This window comes from Macaca mulatta, chromosome 15, assembly GCF_049350105.2.
Source record: "Macaca mulatta isolate MMU2019108-1 chromosome 15, T2T-MMU8v2.0, whole genome shotgun sequence".
NCBI lineage: Eukaryota > Metazoa > Chordata > Mammalia > Primates > Cercopithecidae > Macaca > Macaca mulatta.
The window spans coordinates 85,000,663-85,025,818 of record NC_133420.1 but is presented as its reverse complement, the minus strand read 5'-3'; the positions used below and the strand labels follow the sequence as shown (position 1 = coordinate 85,025,818).

Here is a 25,156-nt window from a genome sequence, read left to right as displayed (position 1 = left end):
TATTATTTTCAGCATACCATATCACTAAATTAAAATGTATTAACTGTGCCAGGCCTAGGATTTAGGCCTGTTTCTAGGATAGAATAGTCCTATTTCTATCTGGTTAACAAAGAAGCAAATTGCTTCAAAATGTTTTAAAAGTCCAATTCTTTTACATATTCCTAAGTTGTCTTCCTTATTTGCATGTCATACTTGTAAACAAGTCTAAATGAACCCTAGAGATACAAGTCACCATTTGCTGGCTACTTTTATTCTCCGGTATTTAATGTTAAGGTTTGTCTTATTGCTAAGTGCTTATAAAGCTATAATCATTGTTAAAAATATCTAAATATCTTCATTTTTCACATTATCAAGTTGCTGAACAATTTACATGATTCCTCTTTTTCCTTTCTATCTTTTATTATTTTGCAAATTTCATTTATTTATTTAATTATTTTAGAGACAAGGTCTCACTCTGTTGCCCAGGCTGCGGTGGCACAATCATGGCTCACTGCAGCCTCAAACTCCTGGTTTCAAGCGATCCTCCCTTCTCAGCCTCCCGAGTAGCTAGGACTATGGGCACACAATCACACCCAGCTAATTTTTAAATTTTTAGTAGGGACAAGGTCTGGCTATATTGCCCAGGCTGGTCTAGTCTCCTAATCTCACGAGATCTCCTGCTTTGGCCTTTGAAAGTGTTGAGATTATTGGCTTGATTCATTGCACACGGTCTTCTTTTTTCCTTTCTCCCTTTTTTTCTTCGTCGTTGTCGTTTTTTTTGTTTTTGTTTTTTGTTTTTTTTTGGCAAAAGAAAACTCAGAGTGTATTGAAAACAGTTACAAAACTTCTGTTAACTTTGACCCTCTGGTATGATATTGACCAGAGGAGTTTGAAAGAGCATACATAAAGACACTTAGCTTAGAGACAGTCCAATGGCGGGGATTGACAAGTTTTATCAAGTTGATACACCCTCATAATTTTCAAAGTTCTTCAATTTTTGGACTTTTGAAAGTATTCGACTATCACAGATTTTTTAAAAAATAGTTTTATAGATATACAAAAACTCGGAATATTGAAAACCTCTTCAGAGACCAAATTCATTATTGGGTGAAGGCAAAGGTGGTCAACACATCCATCACTCCACGGAAACTCTGTCAAGCAATACAGCACTGAAAGCGAAAAATTAGCTTTAGCTTAACTGGGATATTTCTGTTTTCCATTAAAATGTTGGGTGGAAGGTGGAAGACAACATGAAAAAGAAATGAACCATCTGCATAAAATAATAATGTTATTTAAAATAAATAAGGTAGTAAATGAGAGGCTACCAAATCAAGTCTGTGGGATGAGTTTTGTAGCTGAAATCTGACATTTTTACTTCAGGCCACAAATCCAGAGTCAGTCCTGAGACAAGGAAAGAGTTTGGGCTCTGTTCCCAGAGGACAAGGAGAAGGCAGAGAAGATGATTGCCAACTGAAAGCTAAAAAGATCACAATTTCTCAGCCTCTGTTTTTGCCCTGGGATAAACAGTGTTGAGGAGAGGAAAGTGTCCAGGTTATTTATAACTGTATGAGTGTCATGTAGAATAAGACAACTATTAAGGCCAGATTGGGGCAGCATCTAGCCTGCCAGATACTTAAGATCCCAGCCCAAAGCTTTGATGTATTTATTTCTAAGGATCTCCGTGTAGAGAATGACAGCAATCCTTACTTTAACAGGTTTTACCTAAAAAGTAAAGGACTGATGATGGGTGACGGAGTGTGTCCTGGAGGAGGAAGAAAGGAGAGAGAGACCAAGTAAGCTCTGCCTTTACTTGAAAGCTTTGTACAATCCTTTGTACAATACCCTCTCAATTTCTCCATTTTCTTCACAAATGGAGCTATCCTGGCTCATAGGGAGAAGATATATGGTGTGTTCCTTGATGGTTTAAATGACATATAAATGATAAAAAAGAGGTGCATGGGTAAAGTCACAGGGACATAAAGAATGTTCTATAAATTTCTATCAGAGGACATGCTTCGAAATTGTTTATAGAGCCATGTGCTACATTGAAATTATTACAGCTTATAACAACGGAGTTAAGCCACTCAGGCACTGCTCTAAGGAATGTAAATTGATAAGATCTAAGCCAATATTTACCAACAGCCTTAGACATTGATATAAGATTTAACTTAGTAATTCTACAGTAGGAATGTATTTATTCCTGTAGCAAAATTTCATTGAACTTCTATTTGGTGACTTCATGCCAGGCAGTATGCTAAGGACTGGGGTCAGTGAAAAGAACTAGACAAGAATCACCTAATCAGATTAGGCACAGAGTTACATGCAATGATGTTTCACTGTATCTCTCTTTATAATATAAAAGCTTCAAAACTATCTAAATATTCATGAGCAAAGTAGATACTTAAAATTTTATGGTATAGCCAAAGTATGGCATATTATATACTCATTACAAGGTGGAAGACTGGACGAAGTGGCTCATGCCTGTAATCCCAGCACGGTAAGGCCCAGGCGGGTGGATCAAGTCACCTGAGGTCAGGAGTTCGAGACCAGGCTGGCCAACATGGCGAATCCCCGTCTCTACTAAAAATACAAAAATTAGCCAGCCATGGTGGCGTGCACCTGTAATACCAGCTACTGGGGAGGTTAGGGCAGGAAGAGTTGCTTGAACCAGGGAGGTGGAGGTTGCAGTGAGCCAGGATCGTGCCACTGTACTCCAGCCTGGGTGACAGGGCAAGACTCTGTCACACAAAAAAAAAAGGAAATTGAAGGATATGGTAAAATGCCATTAGATTATAAAGACAAAAAAACTTACAAAATAGCATATATCATATAAGCTCAATTTACTGCAAAAATACGTTCATAGAAACAGAACGCACCGAAATGTGGAAAAAAATACACAGAAAAACAGGCTAGCATATATACAGTCAAATATTAACAGAAGTTATCTTTTTGTGATGGGATTACAGGTGATTTTTATTTTCTTCTTCATATTTGACAGTTTGTTTTTTTAAATTCCCCACAAGTAACTATTACTTTTACTGTAAAAATTGTAAAACACATATTTTTGGGAAAACTGCTGCCTGTAGCTCCACAGAATATTATAAATACTTTCCAAAGCTGGGTTAACAATATTGAATCCTGTTATGTGTCCAACATTACACTGCAAGAAGAAAAGTTTCATATTAGTTTAGGTACTGGATGTTGCAAAACTGTAAAATGAAATGCTTAAATGTAACATTTGCAATTTAGTTGGTTACAGGCAAAACAATGTCTTTTGAAAACACAGTGAAGAAAAAAAGAGTATCTAAATATCTGTGTCTAAGGACTCCTCTAGATGTAAAATTTTATGATTGTGTGGCAAATGTGAACAAGTCCTTCCCACACACTCCAAGTTAACAAAAAGCTCTGAATGTTATGACAAGACATATGGATGTAATCCCACTACAGTAGTTTGATGATGATGCCAGATGATTCAAAAAATAATTAGCTGCCATGTTAAGAAAGTATCTCCTTATATATATATTTACATTTATCACACTCTAAAATAACACTGGAAAAAATGGCAAGCTACATTAAGAGGAGATAAGATGTCATCTTCAATTAGATTTCTCAACCATTTTTTAAAAATTTATGAAATCAGTTCCTTTTCAAACGAGAAAGTATGGTGGTCTTCGTGTTAAATAAATGAAATTCTTACTTTATTGAGTTATTTAATCTTAATTACACGAGCATATTATTGTATTCCTCAGTAAAGTAAAATATTTTCTAATAGTTTAAGTGTCTCTTGCCATATATTTTAACCCAAGCACAGTTAAGTAGCATGTTCCTACAAGTCTCTACTTTATCACTTCTCTATAAAAAAGGTCTTGAGGCTACACCTACACCCAATGCAAAGTTAAAGCTCAAACCTCTTTGAAGCTCACAAACACCTTCCAGAGACACTGAAAAAAATCCTTTGAATAATGAAGAACAGTGCTAAAACAATGAATATGGAATAAATGAAAACTACTTTTTAAAAACACTTCAAAATGCTTTTGCCCACTAAGCAATTTCATTTCAACAGACAGACAATGATAAAGTGTCTTGAGTAATGTGTGTAAACCTAATTTGAAAGAGAGAAAAAACATCAAACAATTATGCAGGACTTGGAGCATATTTTAGTCGCTTATTAAACATTGGCATAGGTAAATAGCTGCTATTCACCATGCCTCTCGGGAAAACCTCTTGGCTATGGAGGCTTATTAGTGTTAAGCATCTGAGAGCCATGGGCTATAAAATAAAATCAATACCATAACCTTAACTGTAAAAGTCAGAAAGATACTGGAAGAGTTCTAATTTAACAAGATTACAGATGAGTTTTCAGAGGAGAACATTTGGGGAAAAGCCATGCATTTAAAAACATTTATGCTACAAGACATCGTAAGGATTTTGTTGTTACTAATGCTGTTATTATCCACGCTGGTAACGGTTAGGGTTGATTTAACTGATGTGTTACTTTAGTGGATTTACAGGAAAGTCCTATAAATGATCTGGAACTTACTTCAAATAAAATCATTAAACTGAGGTAGTAAACTAATTGCTTGAGAACAATTATGATTTGATGTGATTTAGTGTGGTAGAAAAAGAATTACAAAAATTTTAAGGTCATCAGTTCAGCAGTTCAATGCAAATATGATTACTTTGCACAATATTCTGTTTCTCTTAATGGAAAAGTAGTCAAAATTGGTATAAATTGTAGTGTTTAAGTTCAACCTAAATCTATATATTTTTTTCCTCCAACAAATGTAAATGAAGAAAAAAAGAACATTCTGTCAATGAAATTACTATGATGGCATATTTATTATCCTAATGGTTTTAGAAATCATGTGAAATTCATCAGTAACAAAACCTCTATTTAGTAATGGACCAATTACATTTGTGAGATAATGTCAATGAAACCGAATATTGTCACAGGATAATGGTCTCCCATTGCTACATCCCTAGTCATTTAGAGAAAATAAATGTTGCCGTCTGGCTGAGTCATTTGTTTTCAAAGTAGGAGACACTGATTCCATAACAAGGTTCTGTTATAATAATTCAATCTCTATCAATCATTTGTTGCACCAGAATGGTGCAGGACAGGACATGCATTTGTGAGAACTGCGCATTCCTCAGGTGTAAAGCAAAATATATGGGCCTCCAAGCACATAAGTAGCCCAATTATTGTTATTCAATGAGAGTGTTTAAAATGAACACTTAAAAAATAATTTAAGAAACAGAAAACTTTCTGAATTTTCCAAAAGATCCATGTTAATGACGGCTTTGAAAAGACTCAAGTACTGAAGATCTTCAAATTCTTTGATTCCAATAGATTCAAAATCTAAAATGTTAGAACACAAAGAAACCTTAGTATACAACTTTGTTATTTTACAGATGGGAAGACTCAAGATTTACTGAAGTTAAGTGATTTGTCTAAGACCACGCCAATATTTAGAGTTTCCTAATCACAATTACAGTGCGCTAGGCATAAGGCAAAAAGACTAGAACAGAACTAAAAGAAAACATATATTTGATAATAAATATATACTTAATTTTTATATTTTGACAAATATAGCTCATTTTAAACTGGCCATATATCACACACTTCTACTAAAGACATTCTGGAACTTAGGATAATTTATTAATATCTTATTAAATGGAAAAGTGATTTTTAACCTGATTTTAGTGCAAGGACTACATGCATGAATCTCCGAGGAGTCTATGAGCCCCTATGAAGTTATGTGCATTTAATGTATTGAAGTTTCATGCATTAAAAAATATTGTAATAGAGGTTTTATAATTAGTTTGCAAAATCATAAACATAGTATCTCAATGACTTATTTGGGACACAGTATTATATAGTAATAATGAGCATGGGTTTCTTCAGCCAGACAGACAGGGGCTCCCATTCTACCTCTGCTACTTATGATCTGCATGATCTATGTCAAGTTTGTTAAGCATTGTAATGATCAGTTTAGTAAGCTGTAAAATGGGGTTTCTATCAGGTTTAAAAGAAAAATAGATACAAACTTAGCCATGCACCTGACAGAAAGGGCTCAATAAATAAATGACAACCACAAATGGCAATAGAATCTTGTTTTCCTTGTTTCATTTACATGTGCTTTTTGAAGACAGTTTTTAAATTTACATGCTTTCTTCAATAAATAAATGATATAGAAAAAGCAGGAGAGTCACCAGTATAGTCTAAAAAGAAGGTGAAAATACAAACATAATCTATGGACTAAATTTGAGTCCTGATTCAAACAAGACAACCTTTAAGATATTCTAGGGAATTTAAACATGGATTATATGTTAGATTACATTAAGAAATTAATGTTATATTTGTTAAATTGATAATAGTACTGTGATTATGTAAAAAAAAAAAAAAAGTTCATTGTTCAAAACACTTAGATCTATTTACAAGCAAAATGCCAGATATCCGGGATTTGCTTTAAAATACTTTTAAAAACCGGGAGACAGTAAATGCGATAAGACTGGCAAAGTGTTAGTAACTGTTGAAGCTGGGTGATGGTACATTGAGGTTCACTTTACAATTGTACTTTCAATATTCTCCAGACCAAAAGACTTCTTAAAATTGTGCATTCATTTCAAACCAATTCTTCCCCACATTTATTCTTCAAAAGCATTCATATCTTCAGTTTATTTTAGTACAAAAAATTTTAATCCTGGCACTAATAATAATAGTTGATTTATGTGTGTGTGTGTGTGTGTGTGTGTGTGTGTAAAATTTTACCATCTCAAAATTTTGTTTTGAGAATTCTTTCAGAACCCTGAAAACTCACAAATTCATCTCTATTTTCTCATTCTAGTTCTGTTAGGTCTAACAGTGTCTTCCTTAAGCTTCCCAAGAAAAGTGTCCCTCTACCAAGACTTGTGAAGCAGTGTTTAAAATCTCCTAGGCCATTTGTAAGTTTACATACTGATTCCCTAGGCAGGCTTAGGAACAGAAAAAGAAAAAAAATCCCTTGAACAAAGATCTAGGCTCTGCCATTCATTACTTGGGACAGGACAGCCTCTCTGATCCTTGGACTACTTAGCTGTGAAACAGGAGCTTGCATTATGTCTCACTAATGATTCTAATAATTTGTGATCTGTACCTGAAAAATCAATTGCTTATTGTATATGACATTGGAAGTCTTATAACTGAAATGACACGGGCTTTCCAAACTACGTCATAATAAGCTTAAACATGAACTCAATATGTAAAAAGATTTCAAATAAAACCTTTTCTCATGCAGAGAAACTTTGTATGGCACACTATGATATTATCTCCCACGGGTTTCCCACTTCCCTATTTTAAGCTGTGTTCCATCAAGCTAGAAACCCAGTATTAAATAGAAAGTTGTTATTTTTTTCAAACTAATTATCTATTGTGGTTTTTCTGCAAAATGCTGTATTTTCAAATCTTTAAGCCTCCAGAGCACAGAAATATGAGCACGACTTTTCCATATTAATCAGTACCAGCCCTGCTAACATGTATACAAGTTTACCCCATCCAAAATGCTATTCTTGATTAGAACATATGAAGGGGGAACAAACATTCGCCAATTAGGAGGCAATGTGGGGAATTCTGATGAAAGCCTTCACCAACAATTTATTGTTTTCTTTTCCATTTTGAAGAAGCTCATGTTGTGATTTTTCAATCACAGCAGCGTAGTTGAAGACGCATTCCTCTTCAGGGTGGAAGCATCCTTGAAGTTTGCTTTCCAATGTCAGGGTAGTACCTGGAAATTCACTTAGAGTTCTTTACTTTCAATATTTTCCATAAAAAGAAGCTAAACAAAGAAACTTAAAAATTGGGCTTGAACATCAAATCTAAACCAGCTCTCCTTCACATTCATCCATGAAAAGCATTTGTAGCTCTCTTTTTTTCTGGTTCAAAACTTTGATATTTGAATATTTGCTATTTCATCCTTGTGATACAAACTACATGAATGTAAGGAATTGTTGGTGTTCTATTTGGTCCCCAAATGGAACTTAAAAAGTTCTTCCAGTATGATTACTAAGCTGTCTGCACTGCCATTTTCTAGGACTTCATTTAATGTTAATGATTCCCAGATAGCAGTTATTCAACCATTTATGGAAGCTGCTTATTCACTCAGCTCCCACAGCTCTAGAGAAATCTTGAGATTATATCATTTGTCAGACTGTGGTTTGGGCTAGAGCACTGTGTTCCAAAGTTTGAGCCTAGGATTAATGCTCCCTATGGATTCTTTGATAGAAATAAAAGGTTCTGAAGTCACAAACTTAATAAACATGTTCAGTCAAGAGCCACTCCTGGATGTTCACAGCACACAGTAGTATATTAAATATTCTGCACATTCATTTATGAATGAAAATAGCTGAAATTTTCATTACAAGAAAATTTTCCAAATTTAGCTGAACACTCTTTTGTATGTCGCATATCTTTTCACATTCCTAAACTCACAGTAGGAAATGTTGGGGGGCCTGGTGTGGTGGCTCACGCCTGTAATCCCATCACTTTGGGAGGTCCAGATAGGAGTTCCAAAACAGCGTGGGCAACATAGTGAGACCCCAGCTCTACACAAAATGTAAAAATTAGCTGGGCATGGTGGCAAGTGCCTGTAGTCCCAGCTACTTGGGAGGCTAAGGTGGGAGGATCACTTGAACCTGGGAGGTCAAGGCTATGGTGAGCCATGATCGTGCCACTGCACTCCAGCCTGGGCAACAGAGGGAGAAAAAACAGAAATGCTGGCCTCGGATTCTGGTTCTGTCAGTATGCTATCACACTCTTATTTACTGTTATTTATTTCCTGATTGAGCACATAATGCTAAATTGCCATTTTTACTCTCTAGCCCCCAGTGTTCCCTTGGGCCCTTTGGCTTAATGCATTTGATATTTAACACTATATCCTTATAGAACTCTAGAATGTGAAAATCAAAATTTAGCACAACAGTTAAGACTACCTTACTAATGAGAATATTTTCAAAATTATCAAAAATAAATCTCTAGGACTTGGAAAGAAATTAAAACTTCAGAAAGACTTAACTGAGAAGACATTTATATAACAGAACTGGAGATTTTTATAAAAATTCCTATTTTTATTTTTTAGAACCTAAGATACCAGAACACAATGCCTAAATATAGCTTCAGAGTCCAGTTTAATTTTTCAAACTACTTTCCAAATTGTAATAATATGCCAATATACTAGGTAGTGGTAGTTTTTGCCAACATGCCACTTTATTGATTTTATGTAAAGATTTACTGCTCATCGTGCTAAAACTAAGCTAGCTCTAAAGCATGGAGTCGGTCCTCTCATAATCTTATTTATTTTAGTCACCGTTTTTTTCTAAATAGTAAGTTATTTTTCCATTTGGGAGGTCAAGGGCTGGAAACTTAATTTATTTGTGTGCCCAATGCCTGCAAAAATTCCTCCAATATAACAGACATTTGACAAACCGTTCATTGAACCAAATTATCTCAAATCCCATACATGTAGAAATTAATAACATTTTACTGCATAAAGTCTTTTTGAATTTATATTTTATCTAAGATTACAGGTTGTTTAAATACTCATCTGGCTGAAAAGCTGTTCAAATTTCCATTTAGAAATCCCCAGCTTCATACTGCAAATATATTTACCATATAATATTTTTTCTCACTAAATGTCTATTAAATGTTTTAGAAGTTTTACATTCAGACTTAGATAAATTAGTGACTATCAGAACGGCAGTGGCAAACTGACCTTATAAAGAACTGTTTTCAATGTTCAAGCATACTATTTATTTGTCTGTTAAATTACTGAGTGATACGGTTCAGCTGTGTCCCCACCCAAATCTCATCTTGTGTTGTAACTCCCACAATTCCCACATGACATGGGAGGAGCCTTGTGGGAGGAGACTGATTTATGGGGGCAGATCTTTCCTGTGCTGTTATCATGACAGTGAATGAGTCTCACAAGATCCGATGGTTTTAAAAACAGGAGTTTGCCGGGCGCGGTGGCTCAAGCCTGTAATCCCAGCACTTTGGGAGGCCGAGACGGGTGGATCACGAGGTCAGGAGATCGAGACCATCCTGGCTAACACAGTGAAACCCCGTCTCTACTAAAAAATACAAAAAACTAGCCGGGCGAGCTGGCGGGCGCCTGTGGTCCCAGCTACTCGGGAGGCTGAGGCAGGAGAATGGCGTGAACCCGGGAGGCGGAGCTTGCAGTGAGCTGAGATCAGGCCACTGCACTCCAGCCTGGGCGACAGAGCGAGACTCCGTCTCAAAAAAATAAATAAAAAATAAAAACAGGAGTTCCCTGCACAAGCTCTCTCTTTGCCTGCCGCCATCCATATAAGACATGACTTGCTCTTCCTTCCACCATGATTGTGAGGCCTCCCCAGTCATGTGGAACTGTAAGTCCAGTAAACCTCTTCCTTTTGTAAATTGCCCAGTCTCAAGTATATCTTTATCAGCAGGGTGAAAATGGACTAACACACTGAGCATTGGAATACAACTGGTTTTAGTCTCATCACAGTAACTTGAATTAGAGGAAAAACTGTGACCTATCTCTTATTTTTCCTCTTATATCAAAAGTTACAAAAGAGTGCTCTAAAGAAAAATTTCAAAAAAAGTACATCAACTAGGAATCGAGTCTCTGAATTGACTCAGATGGAAAAAAAATTAAGAAAGACAAGATCTTAATGGAATTTTTTATGGAGGAAGTACTAGAATAAAAGAAATGTTCAACTTGCCTGTTGATAAACTAATCTGGTTCGATTCATTAATCATTAAAATCTTAAATGAAGAAAAACAATATCCAAAAAAGAAAGTTTTTAATAGACAGAGAAGCAGTTAGAAGTTTAAGACCAGGATTTACAGAAGAGACTAAGCAAGGAGAAATATTCTGGAACATAGGAAAGAAATATAACAGTTGTTGGATACCCCTTTGCTAGTGACTCAGTATTATTTTCCTTTTCATTTCCTTCTGTACGTATAAAATAATACAAAGTAAAAATATAAATATTACATAATATAGATGCTGAAATTTAATTTTCATCACTATTCATCAGGAGAAGCAAATTATATAGCCCCCTACCAAATGTTTAACACTATTAAATTATGTTTAGTTTTAAAATATTCATGTCTATATTTGCAAAAGTATAAGTTACAATTCTCTTATAATCAGAAAGTTGTAATTTTTTGTTTTGAAGAAATGACACAAGGACATAATTAATTTATCACTGTAATATGCTAAAATAAAAATACTTTTTCATTAAGTTACTAAAATTGCATGAACATATCACTACACAAACCTAGATTTTGTATTAATATTTTGCCTGATTTAAGAACAGAATACATGTAATAATTTGGTCATATTATATCCTTTATTTTTGCCTACTCAGAATAAATCTCAATGGTTTAGGTTGGTATTTCAGATTGAAAGGGAAAGTAAAATGCCACATATTGTCCATAATTTTGTTATCTTTGATTCTCATATTTAATAAATCAATTTTGCTAAGGGCTATGTCAAGAATAGATTTTAATGCAAATTTAACACTAACAGAATAAGGCATACCCAGGAAATAATTAATAGTAAATTTTACGCATTTCTGCCCATTTTAAACACAAGCATATTTTAATCAACCAATAAATAGCTATTGAGTATCAATTAGTGCAGGGCTTTGTAGGAGGAAATATTATAAATACAAGACATGTCAAAGCTATTACAATGATTGGAGTGGCACTCAATATGTGCTTTAGACAACTCCCTCCATCACAGGCAAGTGTGTCTAAAGAACATTAGAAGATGGACAAGAACAACCATTGGGCATTTTATTTTGCAAATTTTTAAAAAGCAATTTTCTAAGAACAAAAGGACTGCATTGGGCTTAGCAAATTTATAAAGATAGTACTGTATTTCCTGCATTTCTTCATTGTAGTTGAGTCTTCTTCCCACAATGGCTTATTGTGCACATTACAAAGTCTTCAGGGTCTTCAGAATTAAAGTGACAGAGTGTGTGTGTGTGTGTGTGTGTGTGTGTGTGTGTGTAAAAAGCACACTTGAGAATGAAATATTCTTCCTTACCCTTAATATAATATGCCTTTACAGACTCTTCCAATAAGTCTAGTCATCTTGACAAAAGAAAATCACCAAGACAATACAATGATTTTTACAAAGAAAAAGAATGACAGTTTCCCTTCTACTTTTCAAAAATGTTTTATAATATGATTTGAGATTGGCTTTATTCAATAGGCTTAAAGAGGAATCAATTCTTACAAAGTGACACTCTCTATAATAAAGAACACCTACACTTCTGAATAACACATCCATTCCCACACATTCACAAGGTTATTACCATTATAATCTTTTCCAGAAGAATTTTCTGACAGGGAAACTATGGCTTTGTTTAGAATAAGCTGACAATGTCAGTAAAACAAGCAATAAAATATTAAGGGTTGAGGGTTTTGTTTTTCGTTTCATTTCTGCAACTCTGGTAAAAGTCTCTATTATATCTTGCCTTCACTAATAAGACTGGTGTTCTGCCTATCAATGGTTCATTTATACAACTATTTATTGTACTCCCACTATGCACCAAGTGTGTGTTAAGTGGTGGTTACAGTAGTAGTCAAAATAGATAAGGTCCCTGCTCTCACAGTGTAGACAGATTTAGACAACTAATCCCATAAATAGCTATATGATTACATATTATGAGTACAATGAAAGAACAGTACTGGGTGTTGACAGAGAAAACTAGAAGACAGAATTTAGATTGAAATTTCTCAATTTAAGCTGGGCTCTGAAGGATGACAAAGAGTTTGCCAGATAAAGAGTTAGAAGAGCATTCCAGAGGTCATAACTTATAGAAAGGTTGTGGGTGTTGAATTCCCAACTTTAAATAAAGCAGTGGGCTCAAGTGCAAGTAAGGGAAAGCAGAATGTCACCTGCCAAGTCTATGGTGGCAGTCACAGGCCAGGCCTGTTGGTCATACGAGAAAATTCCCATTTTTTCCTGAGAGCAGTGGGAAGTGACTAGAGGATCTGAAGTAGGGGAGTCATATGCTGTTATTTACGTTTTATAAAGATGATTTTGCCTACTGCCTGAAAAATAGATTTGGTGGGGTCTCTCATGAGGACAGTCTCAGAGACAAAATTCCCTCTGAGGGGGGTCTCACAGTCAAACTCTCTCCAGTTGAGTTTCAAATCCTTGCATAAAATGACCCTTGTCATCTCCATTATTTTCCTCCATGTGAACCGTGTCCAGCCACATGGCACACACAGCCATTCTCAAATTTGCCTCCCCACCTAACACATGGCTATGCTTTTGTCTCAGTTCCCACTGCCACCCCCTTCAGCCTCTCACTTCTTTATTAGTTAAAATCTCAAGGAGATTTAGGTGAGATTTAGGAATTGAGCTTTGATTCAGTTGTGCTAAAGGAGGTACACTTGACTCAAAGGTCAATGTCTCCATGAAGATTTTTCATTCTTCTTTAAACCCCTTGGCACTCGGGTATTAAAAATTTGAGCCCCAAAAAAGGAGCACTGAATAAGAAACTGACTTTGGCCTTAACTGTTAAGGCCCAGAGTTATGTGTCTCCTAAGAGTACTCAACATAGAGTACCCCAACCCTCACCAATACATACCCAAGTCTTGGGCTGAAAACCATTATTCCTTTCTTTTCAAATTTTTTTTTCTTTGAGACAGGGTCTCACTCTGTTACCCAGGCTAGAGTCCAGTGGTGCGATCACACTTACTCCAGCCTCTGCTTCCCAGGCTCAACTGATCCTCCCACCTCAGCCTCCTGAATAGCTGGTACTACAGGCGCACACCACTATGCCTGGCTAATGTTTTGTATTTTTTTGTAGAGATGGGGTCTTGCCACATTGCCCAGGCTAGATTTTTTTTAATGCAGAATTATATTTAAAAGACAATTTAAAAATACATGTTTATGCGGCTGACATAAGATCTTACTTGCACACATGCTTATATACCAACAAAAACAGCCGTTAGCTAATTTTTCTATTTCCATGCTTAATAATCTCCCTCTGATTGTGGGGGAAAGCATGGATATGTGTGATGAAATATACTAAATCCGACAGACTTTAAGAAGAGCTAAGTCTCAATCCTTCTGGGTCTCAATACCTATTTCTTAAAGTTATACTTATCCGCAAAGCTACCCTAGAACTGGGTCACAGTGTTATCTAGAAAGCATAGCTAGATTGACTCTGACACAGTGTATCTTACATTACACTTTTCTTTATTGTATATGGTCTACCTACTTCCAAAAGGAACTGCAGGTTCCTTTAAATGACAACTTTCAGTTCCTGGCACTTGCAAACTGCTTAAAGTTTGGCTCCCTGCAACGCCCCATAGAGAGGAGCAGGCGGATCTAATTGAATCACAGTTTGTGGTTCTGCTGTACTCCAACCAACAAATGTAGACAGACCATAATCAGTCACATACATAATTGTGGGTTCTAAAATATCATTTTGTCTGAAGAAAAGCCCAATGAAACATGTAAAAATAAGATTTTGGATAAATTAACTTTGACATTTGACTAATATATTATCTCAAAAATAATTCTACAGGAATCATTTGATGAAAACAATATATAATCCATATTGGTTTAATTATGAAATTTTGACTAAACGAAACTTAAGAAACGAGCCAACATTTTACTCATCTCTCTAGAGGCATCTCCTTATTACTCACCTTGATCTCTTTCATGCCATGTTCGACTTCCAGCAGCTGGTGAATTGGGAGAGGGGTAAAAGTCTCCTGTAGGACTTGGTTCCATATTTTCATCTATGGATATAGTTTTGGGTCTTTTGCTGTTAAAATATGGCAATAGTTATATTAATGGGATTTCTGGGAAGATGTGTACATTTGAAAGTAAATGATCTGAGAAGATCCTTACTGTGAAAATTTTCAAAAGCACAAGCAATAGTATCTCAGAATACTTACATATGCCCCCACCAATATCCTATAAAGCAGATAATTATGAAATTATGACTATAAATGTGAATTTTTTCTTTTTTTGTTTGTTTGTTTTTGAGACAGGGTCTCACTCTGTTGTCCAGGCTGGAGTGCAGTTGCATGACCACAACTCACTGCAGCCTCAAGCTCCTGGGCTCAAGCGATCCTCCTACCACAGCCTCCCAAATCGTTAGAAACACATACACATGCCACCAAGCCTTGCAAATTTAAAAATTTGTTTGTAGAGAGGGAGTTGTCCAGGCTGGTCTTGAACTCCTAGGTTCAAGTGATCCTCCTGCCTGGGCCTCCCAAAGTACTGGGAATCCAGATGTGAGTCACTGTGCCCAGTGAATATTTTTTCTTTAATTAAATAAAAAAAATCTTATTCACACCTATCTGGCAAAACCTTTTAAAAAATCTTCAAAATTAGCTTTTTGCAGCAATAATAACCATAATGTTATAGGATTTCAGCATTGAAACTGACCTCAAAAATCATATTCATAAACCAATCCCCTTGTTTTTACAAATGGGGAGACACATTTGGAGAGACTCAGTGGATTGTCCAGGGCAAGTGAATGGAAGCAGTCAGACATAAGGTAAGGATGTCTGACTTCCAGAAGTGCGCTCTTTCCACTGCACTGTGCTTCCAAGCCCTTGAATCATGTATATGTATGTCTGAGTACATTTGTAGATACTCATGATTAATATTTGACTCACAATTCTCAGAGTATTAATATGATGCAGAAGATGGCAATTTCTATCCATGCTAAGCTTAGTTTCTTCCCAAAGTATCCAAAGTTAGACCTTACATTTTAAATCTAATTCTCTCGTCTATGAGTCAGCAGAAAATTTGTTTGAAAAACTTCAAATGGGGAACAAATTATATGCATAAGTAAGTAATAGAGAAATGTTTTGTAAACCTTGCTTATTCTGAAAGACAGTATCTTATATAAAGTAGTCATGAAGAAAGATCTGTGTTGACAATATACTGATTTAGCAGATAAAATTTAAAAATTACTACTCACATTTTAAATTTAGAAAAACCAAAGCATTTTTAAGACTTTGATATGTCAGAGACTATTTTAATGATAATAAACCAAATTATCTTGCTACATAATTTAACTATATGAAAATGGTTTAACAAGAACTGATATAAAATTGATCTTAGTTTATAAACATACAAATATGCCCAGTCCCTAATTAATTCAAATTCAACGAACTTTCACTACCGACAATAGTTTAGGAAAATAAATACACAGGTATGCTTTTGTTTTTAAAAAGTTCACATTGTAAAATGAGTGTTTTGCTCTAGAATTCATGTATGCTGTTATATTTAATTACACATATATTTAATGCTCTAGGAATGAGATGGGTCTCAAAGATCTAGCTCAAATTAAAAAAAAAAAAAAAAACAATACATCTGTAATCTCTATTCACCCTGACTGACAATTACAATGAGATCAGTAAAAAAAAATGAGAATGTTAACAGAGAAGTCAAAAGCAAAGAGAACTCTCTCTAGCTGACCCCCAACATAGACTGGTTAAACCAAATCTCAGAGAAGGTAATATTTTCATTGGTAACAGAGTGTTAATTAAATTAGTCAAAAAAATCAGCTAATTGAAGAACTTGGCAAACTGTGGTCTTTAATTTTAAGGCTAGGTAAATGACACATTTTATTTTTTATGTTTCATTATCCTAAGCTTAGATGTAATATTTGGATAAAAGTTACCAGGAATCAGTTATAAACCAGATATCACTGCCACAGCAACATCATTTTTAAAGTCATCGAAATATTTTGTTAACTTGCAGCATTTTAATATTTCCTACAACAGGACAAAAATCATATTAATATATTTTCCTAGTTACCTGTCCCCCTGAAAAAGATTTTTAAAACTGCTGTGTAAAAAAATTACATTTAATTTGTACCAGCCAAATAAATTTAACCAGGAAAGTTAAAAAATCTGTGTACTACCAGAAAAAATTATTTCCCATCTCTCTTTACTTACCTACCTATCTATCTGCCTATCATCTACCTACCAACCTATGTGTGTATCAATTGAGAATATGAGCAGCCCTTCTTTCAGTTACCTGCTTGGAGGAGAAGACAGCGACCTCTGAAGATTGACCCCCGAGTTCATGTCATGATAGTATGGTTGGCTTGGGATTTCTCCAATTGGGAAGTTGACTCCAGTTCCCTGGGTTATGGGTGCTGAGGAATAAGACAAAGAAGCATTGGGAATGACATTCTTATTTCTGACCTCTATTCAAATGCAATAATCGAGAATCTTCCATGCCTCTGGTCAAAGATAGAGAGAACTTTCTTCACTTTAAGCCTCTAATACCCACCATACAACCTGGATAGGACCTGAAAACTTGCTCACCTTAGCAACATTCAAGCTTGGACATTTGAGGCAATCAGATTATAATCACTGGTTACCAATTTCCCTAATCCTATTCCTCAACCTTCTTTACTCACTCCTTTATATTAGCTGACATTACATCTGTCACTCTGCTAGCTACAAACGCCTTGGAGGAAACAGAATATATGAGTCCTATCACTCAGCAACACCAAACAAGCTGCTTTGTACTACTTAGGCTCTCAAAAATCAAATCATTGTCAAATAAACATAGAACCGTTTCACAAAAAAAATAGCAAAAATTATTATTCACAGCCTCCTAATTAGAATATAATAATAATTATTAATATCACGACTTCTAATCCACTCAAATAGTAATGTTGATATTATTACAGAATAATAATTTTTGGTTTGTAATACAAAGGATAAATGCTTCAGGTGATGGATACCCCATTTACCCTGATGTGATTATTATGCATTGTATGTCTTTATCAAAATATCTCATGATATTTTGTATAATTACATCTGTTCAAATTTGTTTAATTTAATTTTAGATATCGTGAACAAATCTGTGAGGCAGCATATTGTGTTAGAATCAGCAGAGTCTTGAGAGATAAATAGCCTTTTAGTTTAAACTCCCTCTGTACTTATAAGCTATGTGCCCTAGTTTCCTAACTGTAAAATGGGAGTAATAACAACCTGACACGTATGATTATTTTGAGGATGAAATGAAACAGGTAGTGATAAGAGCCTAGTGTATAACAGGTGCTCAACGATTGTGAGTTCCCTTCCTTCTTTGCTTTCTCCTCCAAACTTCCTCCCTGGTAGACTCGAATGGTTAGCAAAGATGAACAGTTCAAACTTGTTAAAAGCAGAGGAAGAGGTATAAATGAACCTGTCTGCTGAAAATATGTTCATTCAACAAATTATGGACTGTGTCCATTGCTGGCAGGTGTTGGCTGCAATGGGTACAAAATAGTCTCATATATTGCCCTTAATAAAAATATTGGGCAACAAGCTGGGTAAGTAAAACATTCATGCGAAACATATAAATACCAAAACACATGAAAATGAAACTGTCCAAATTAATGACATGATCCAAAAGTGCTGTCGAATTTCAAGGGAAAAATAATCCAATAGCAGCATGAATTGTCCAAGAAGTCTGTGAAAAGCCATGGCTGGCACTGGACTTTGGAGAATGAGTAAGAGATTAGAGGAAGGTCATTCTAAACAGGGACTGCTGCAGAAGTAAAATCATAGGTAGAGACAATGTGCAAAGTGCAGACCAGGTAGGTCGGTGTCAAAGAACTGCTTAAGAATAGTTTCTATTTCTTTACCTGTCTTAATCAGCCCTTCAAAAGCTCAAATGAAAGTGCACTCTGGGGCTTTGCAACAAAATTCTAGAGCCCCTGAGATTCACTCTAAGCATACGTGGTCTACTTAATTGCCTCCTCCCTCCCAATTGCCTCAAGTTGAGTATAAAATTCCAAAGAGGCTGCAGATTTTTATGGAATTTTTCTTACCCATCATTTTTAATGAATATTCTAAATGTGTTCACTATCCTTTGAATTGTATTTTAATATTAGGCAGGCTAAGATTAACTGAAAATATTTTTAAGAAAGTAAATTAGGAGGTACAAGCTTTATCACAGAGAAGTGACCAAGGAACACAAAAGGAACAGCTCTCTTTCCTGACTAAAACTTAAATACATCAGTATATACATGATTCGTATCAGCTCCAAACTTCTGGAGTATCTATTGGTCTTCTGATAGATTGTTCATGTTATATAATACACTGTAACATCCTTTACACGGAAAATATTTGTATCCAATGAGTAACTATGCCTGATGGCTTGAATTATTTGGACAGCTAAAATGTAGCTATGTCTGTTGTGGCTTGAGTCACACCAAAGGTTAAAAAAAAGTGAGGTAAGAAATCCCACAGTAACCACATGTTTTATAATTTATTATTAGAACCATGTTCTATATGACACTGGAAGTGGGGTACATGCTAGAAGGAGGTATTTCAGGGGCTCAATTGAAGTAAACAATCTGTCTGGCTTCCCATCACAGTAATGGATACAATCATAGACCTGAGTTACTAACAGGAAACTTAGAGGTTCTCCCTTATATAAACTATTTTCAATTTATTAAGTTCATATTTAGGCAAAGATTTATAGTTTCTATTGAATACATATGGCTCCATAGTTAACGTAATTTGCTTACCCATAAATCAACTAGATGTAATTTGTAGTAAATGATAATTTTAAAATCTTCAGAAATTTTGTTTTTTTCTAAATTTTGTTCCAGAAGGATTACTCCAGAGTGTCAAGACAGCAATAAAAACGACAAATATAGCATGTCCTCACTCATACATGGGAGCTTAAAAAGTCGATCTCATGGAAGGGGTTGTCAGAGGTGGGGGAGGGTGGGGAGGTGGGGAGATGAAGAGAGATTGGTTAATGGGTAAAAACATACAGTTGTAATAGATAGAATAATTTGCAATATTTGATAGCACAGCAGGGTGACTATAGTTAACAATATACCACATATTTCAAAATAGCAAGAAAAGAAGATATGAAACATTCCCAACATGAAGAAATGACAAATGTTTGAGATGACAGATATCCTAAATAGCCTGATTTAATCATTATACATTGTATGCATGGATCCAAAGATCACATGGATTCCATAAATATGTACACATATTATGTTTTAATTTTGTAAAGATAGCAATAAAATAATTTGTCTACAGATTTATGCATGAGCACTGTAAAAATTTAGTATGTATTGTGACACTAAATGGGAGATTACAGAAAGGAAAGTAGATTAACAATAAACATGGCCAAAGCACTAAAACAACACACATGGAAATTATTTAATGACAAAGAGAGTGTGTGAGAACAGCAAGTCTCAGTCAGATATTCCTGTTTAAGAGCCTCTGGAAGAACTTACATCAGATGCAAAGATCAGTGTTAGCGCCTCTCCCAGGGAGCTACAAGAAGGCTGAAAGCTGCAAATCACGTTTAACAGGTTGCCAATATCCTCTTAGAAATGAAGCACCAAAGAACCTCAGATTCTAAGGGTTAGAGGCCAACCTTTAATCTCCTTTATTGTTCTCCTCACTCCAAAAGCTGATCCTAAATCAACTTTTAAGATGGAGATAATAACATTCAACAGAGAGCTCACTATCCTAATGCTGAATAGCTTCATTAGCTAAAGTCAACATACACATCAGTGGGTCGTAAGATTGTAAAATTCTAGAGGACTGAAAATACTAGAATACTGTAAACCCTCAAGAAGTCAGAATTTGTGATACACACATAAGTATTGTGCTGAAGTTTATGTTTACTTAGCAAGCCTTTATTTCATAAATAATGAAGTTTAATTGTGTAAACAAAGATTATGATGTGGCTATATTAAAACACTTAGGAGGATAACTTATCAGGCCTTTCAGAGACACCTATTTACATATGGAGGAGAAAATAAATGTTTGCTGAATAAATTATCTAATGAATATAGATAATTAATGTGCTAATTACAAATCAGTAATGTTTGTTATAACAAATAACCTAAAAATCTCCAGGATATGACTTTATAAGTTAAGAATGAATGAATGAAGTATATTAAATTTACCTTGGTTTTAAACTGTTCTAGAAAGATAATTTTCATCTTTAATGTTTGAAATTCAGATTTTTCAAAATATCTGTCTGGGCTTTTGAAGGTTCTAATGTAGTTCTCCTTTGACAATCCTTAGCATAGCATTACCTATAATGAGGTACTAAATAAATATTTTCTGACAGCTGACTCTACTGCCCTTCTCCTAAGAAGGATGAAAATACACCATTGAACTTGAACTCAGAGAAGTACGAATTTAAGAAAATAATTTCATAAGCCTCCTAACTGTAGCAGCATAAGCCTTTCTGCTAACGAACAGTATGGGGAAAACACACACACCCCTTCAGGTATCCCCTGTCTTACCTGATGCTACAAAGTGCTACTGATAAGTCAGGCATATTTCTTCCCAAATTAACAATGAAAACTTTCAAATGTTGGATACCTTTGGATATCACATATTCATCTGGAAAAACACATTAAGGCACATTGCCTTGGACAATCTCCTTGCCCATCGAATACATACCCTGGGGCTACCGGAATACAGGATATTTGTGTTTCTTCTCCTACACTGTCACCAAGTAAAAAGACCCATGAGAGAAGTCTTTTGGGCATATATTTATCTACTCCAGAATTATACCAGAAAGGATAAACTACTTACGGTCTTAAACGTTCATGTATATCACTCCCTGCTATACATGCTATTTGCACTGTTCACTTTAGAAATGTGAGCTATTTGAGGAACTATGGTTCAAAAGCCAGTCAGTGATAGCTTGGAGATTCCTTTACTGAATAACAAGACTTTAAAACACTGCTTATCCTTATCCTCAGTAACTCGCTTACTCTGTTCTTTCTGGATCATGATAATTCTTATTCATGACCTCTAAATTTGACCCAAATGAGAAACACAACTTAGGCAAGTTTCAGAGTGTGACTACATCATTTGAATAACATCATTCCAAAGTGTGATGCATTCTATCAAAATATCAGGTGAAACTATATCCTTCAAAGTCACATAAATAAGCTAAATCAGTGAAGGGAGTATGAAGAAAGGAGTCACCTCCTTTAACATAATTAGTACATACAGATCTGCATCTTGGATATGTTTGTACATGCTAGTAATAAGTAAAAGAGTTAATCAAGGTAACGTCCCCTTTGCTTAGGTACCCTGCCAGGTGAGCTTACCCTAGAAAAATCTGATCCAACCTGCCAAGAATGGTGTCTCAGGTGAAGTGGCCAGTTAAAACAATTGGACATTGTTTTGGATAACAATGCTTTCTATCTATATCCAACTACAATCTGCAAAGTTAATTTCTGCATCCCTCTACGCTCTGCACGTTAGTGTGTATATCCTGTACATCTCCAACCCCCACCAAAATGTTAGTAAAATGAAAAAGCACTTATCTACAGGAAACTTATGTGGGTTATCATAACAACATAGAGTACATTTAATTAATCACACTTCCTTTGGTATAAATGGCCATCTATGGTCATGCAGAGAACAGTGAATTAAATGAATACCAATAACATGGCAATCAGAAAAAAAACAAAATTATTTTTGTACAACAAAAAGTTTTGATGATTTCAATGCAAACATTTTAGAAAATCAAGCAAAATATATTCAGTTATTATTTCATCAAAAGTTTTAAGATTTTAAAATTCAAATGTTCTTAATACGTGGTCACTTTTTATACTATATTTAAGGTTCAAAATATAAAGTATTTTAAATCATATTGCATGCTTAAGTAGTAAGAAAACAATTTACTTACTTCTGGATACTCTTACAAGTTCTGATACGTTGAAGACTCCAGATTTTACAAAACTATCCTCAAGGTATCCTAAAAATAAACATTAAAGGAAAAATGATCAACATAAGCAGACAGCAAAAATAAATGATTACGCACTAGAATTTAAGTGTTTTAAAGCCAAAGGTTTGAACAAAAACCAAATATGCTTACAATATAGACTTTAAAAAATAACTTATGAATGCAAATTAGGTTTGTTTAAACAAAAATAAAAAGTTTAGATACCAAATAATCTCTTAGGAAAACTTTTTCTTCCCTTTGTAAAAGTACAGGGTTATTGATGTGGTTTGATTTGCCATAGCCCATGCATACAGAATGGTCTGTGGGCTCTCAGTGAATGCTTTTGACTCAGTAGCACCTGGTAGACTAAAGTGAAAAATGAAAGAAAGGAAAAGGAAACCACAACCACAATTAGCACCTTGCTGGAATAACGTCAAAGATCTCTTAAAACCACTGTTCTTTTGTAAAACCTTCTCTGATTAAAGAAAAGTGAGCTGCTATTACCAGCACCCCCACCCTTGTTCCAGAGTCACTAATAACATAAAAAGCAGAACTTGTATATACAGCAAATACAGAACTTTGCATTGACCTATTTCTGAGCATCTTTAATATACATTGCACGATTTCACTGCTTTCCTCACCCTTGCTACTATTCCACTGGACTCCTTTTATTTCAAGAATCAGACACCTTTTCTGGCAAATGGTGGTGAATCCAGGCCTCTGGGAATGCCACATGACCCTTAAGTCACACCTGGACAGAGTGCACAGTGGCCATGGTGCCTGCTTATTAGCTGGTCTAACTATGTCCAAAACTAGAGACGAGAACTCCCACAAACAGCAGTAACCCTGCACCCAGTCCACCCCATTCTCATTTATGTTAAGGAAGTGTAATGAGTGTGTGTAAGGAGGGAAGGAATAGCTTATGGGGGGAGATTATAGCCTAATTGCTTCTGTCCTAGGGAGAGAATAAGTTTGAAAATCCTCAGAATTGAAATACTTCTGAGAAACAAACAAACAAAACTAGATTCTAAGAACTGGCAATTTGACTGGATTTTATATAAAGCTTTAGGGCTGACCAAGGAATTAGATTCAGTTCAAAGATGTGAGGCTTGGGTAGTGTAGCAACGTGGAGCACTGAAATCAAAGAGCTGAGATTTGAATTCTAGCCACGGATTACCAGTTATGAAGTCTCGGGTAGGTTATTAGTCCTCTTTTTGCCTCAGATTCCTCACTTACAAATTAGAGACAATAAAAATCACCTATCTTACAGAGCTGTTACTAAGGGAGATAAAAATATAAACCCCATAGTAAACACTGGTTAAAACGTTACCAATAAATTAAGATGGGCCAGTGGAACCTGCGATCAGTCATACACCGAATTATGCACACTGGCCTCCAGACAGTCCAAAATGATCCGTAAATCTTTATTCAGAAAATTTACCAGAACAAAAGGCACCACACTGCTTTTCAACCATACATAGCATGAAAAGACAGAAAATCATTCAATTAGCATATATGTTTCACTGCTGTGAACTGAGGAGCCATTGATGTTTGACATCCACCCACCCACCTTTAGAAACAGAATGAAAGAAGGAGTGAGAGGAAATTGTAAGATCTCAGTAGGTGATAAAACAGGTGCCACATTAAGTCATTACTCTAAAAAATATACATACATTTTTAAGAGTGTTATAACAAAATGTCCCAATTTAATGCACTTCTATTTTAAGAAACTCTTATTTCTTGAGCAATTAATTTTTACCAGGTTAAATTCATTTCAGTAATTATTGAGAAACTTCTATGTAACCGTCACTGGACAAGGTGCTAAAAGTCACAAATACAAAAAAAGGACACTGACTGCCTTGCCGGTTGGGGAAAGAGATGTTTTTGACTCTTCTGGACCACTGTAACTTACCATCATTTAGAAAGATTTCTGTTGCTTTTGCTATTGCTTATAGTTCATTATATTTTATTTTATGTAGGGTAAACTTAATAAAGTAAATATATTAAGTACAAAAACCTTCTTTATCTTGGGAGGCTGTGGTGCGTGGATCACAAGGTCAGGAGTTTGAGACCAGCCTGGCCAATATGGTGAAAACCCATCTCGACTAAAAATACAAAAATTAGCCAGGCGTGGTGGCGGGCACCTGTAGTCTCAGCTACTCAGGAGACTGAGGCAGGAGAATCGCTTGAACCCAGAAGGCAAAGGTTGCGGTGAACCGAGATGAGCCATTGCACTCCAGCCTAGGCAATATAGCAAGACTCCATCTCAAAACAAAACAAAAAACAAAACAAAAAAAAAACACTTCCCTTATCATGACCACAGCTCATATACTTAACTAGTCACAGAAGATTATTTTTCATCACCCAATTGTACTCTGTAAATGCCTACCTTCATATCTTCCTCCTGCAGTTCCCTGCGATGAGACGGTCCTCTTTCT

The 25,156-nt window shown here is 35.3% G+C and overlaps 1 protein-coding gene across 35 annotated transcripts in view; it reads right to left on the bottom strand.

Annotated features, from left to right (window-relative positions):
• The window catches only part of NFIB (nuclear factor I B), a 241,181-nt gene that overhangs the window by 49,694 nt on the left and 166,331 nt on the right, over nt 1-25,156 (bottom strand). For all 35 annotated transcript variants that reach the window (XM_015117686.3, XM_077966082.1, XM_077966089.1 and 32 more), the window contains 3 exons: nt 22,683-22,751; nt 17,031-17,151; nt 14,678-14,796 (listed from right to left, as the gene is read on the bottom strand). In XM_015117686.3, coding sequence (XP_014973172.1) covers nt 14,678-14,796; nt 17,031-17,151; nt 22,683-22,751 — 309 coding nt within the window. The remainder of the gene's footprint in view (nt 1-14,677; nt 14,797-17,030; nt 17,152-22,682; nt 22,752-25,156) is intronic.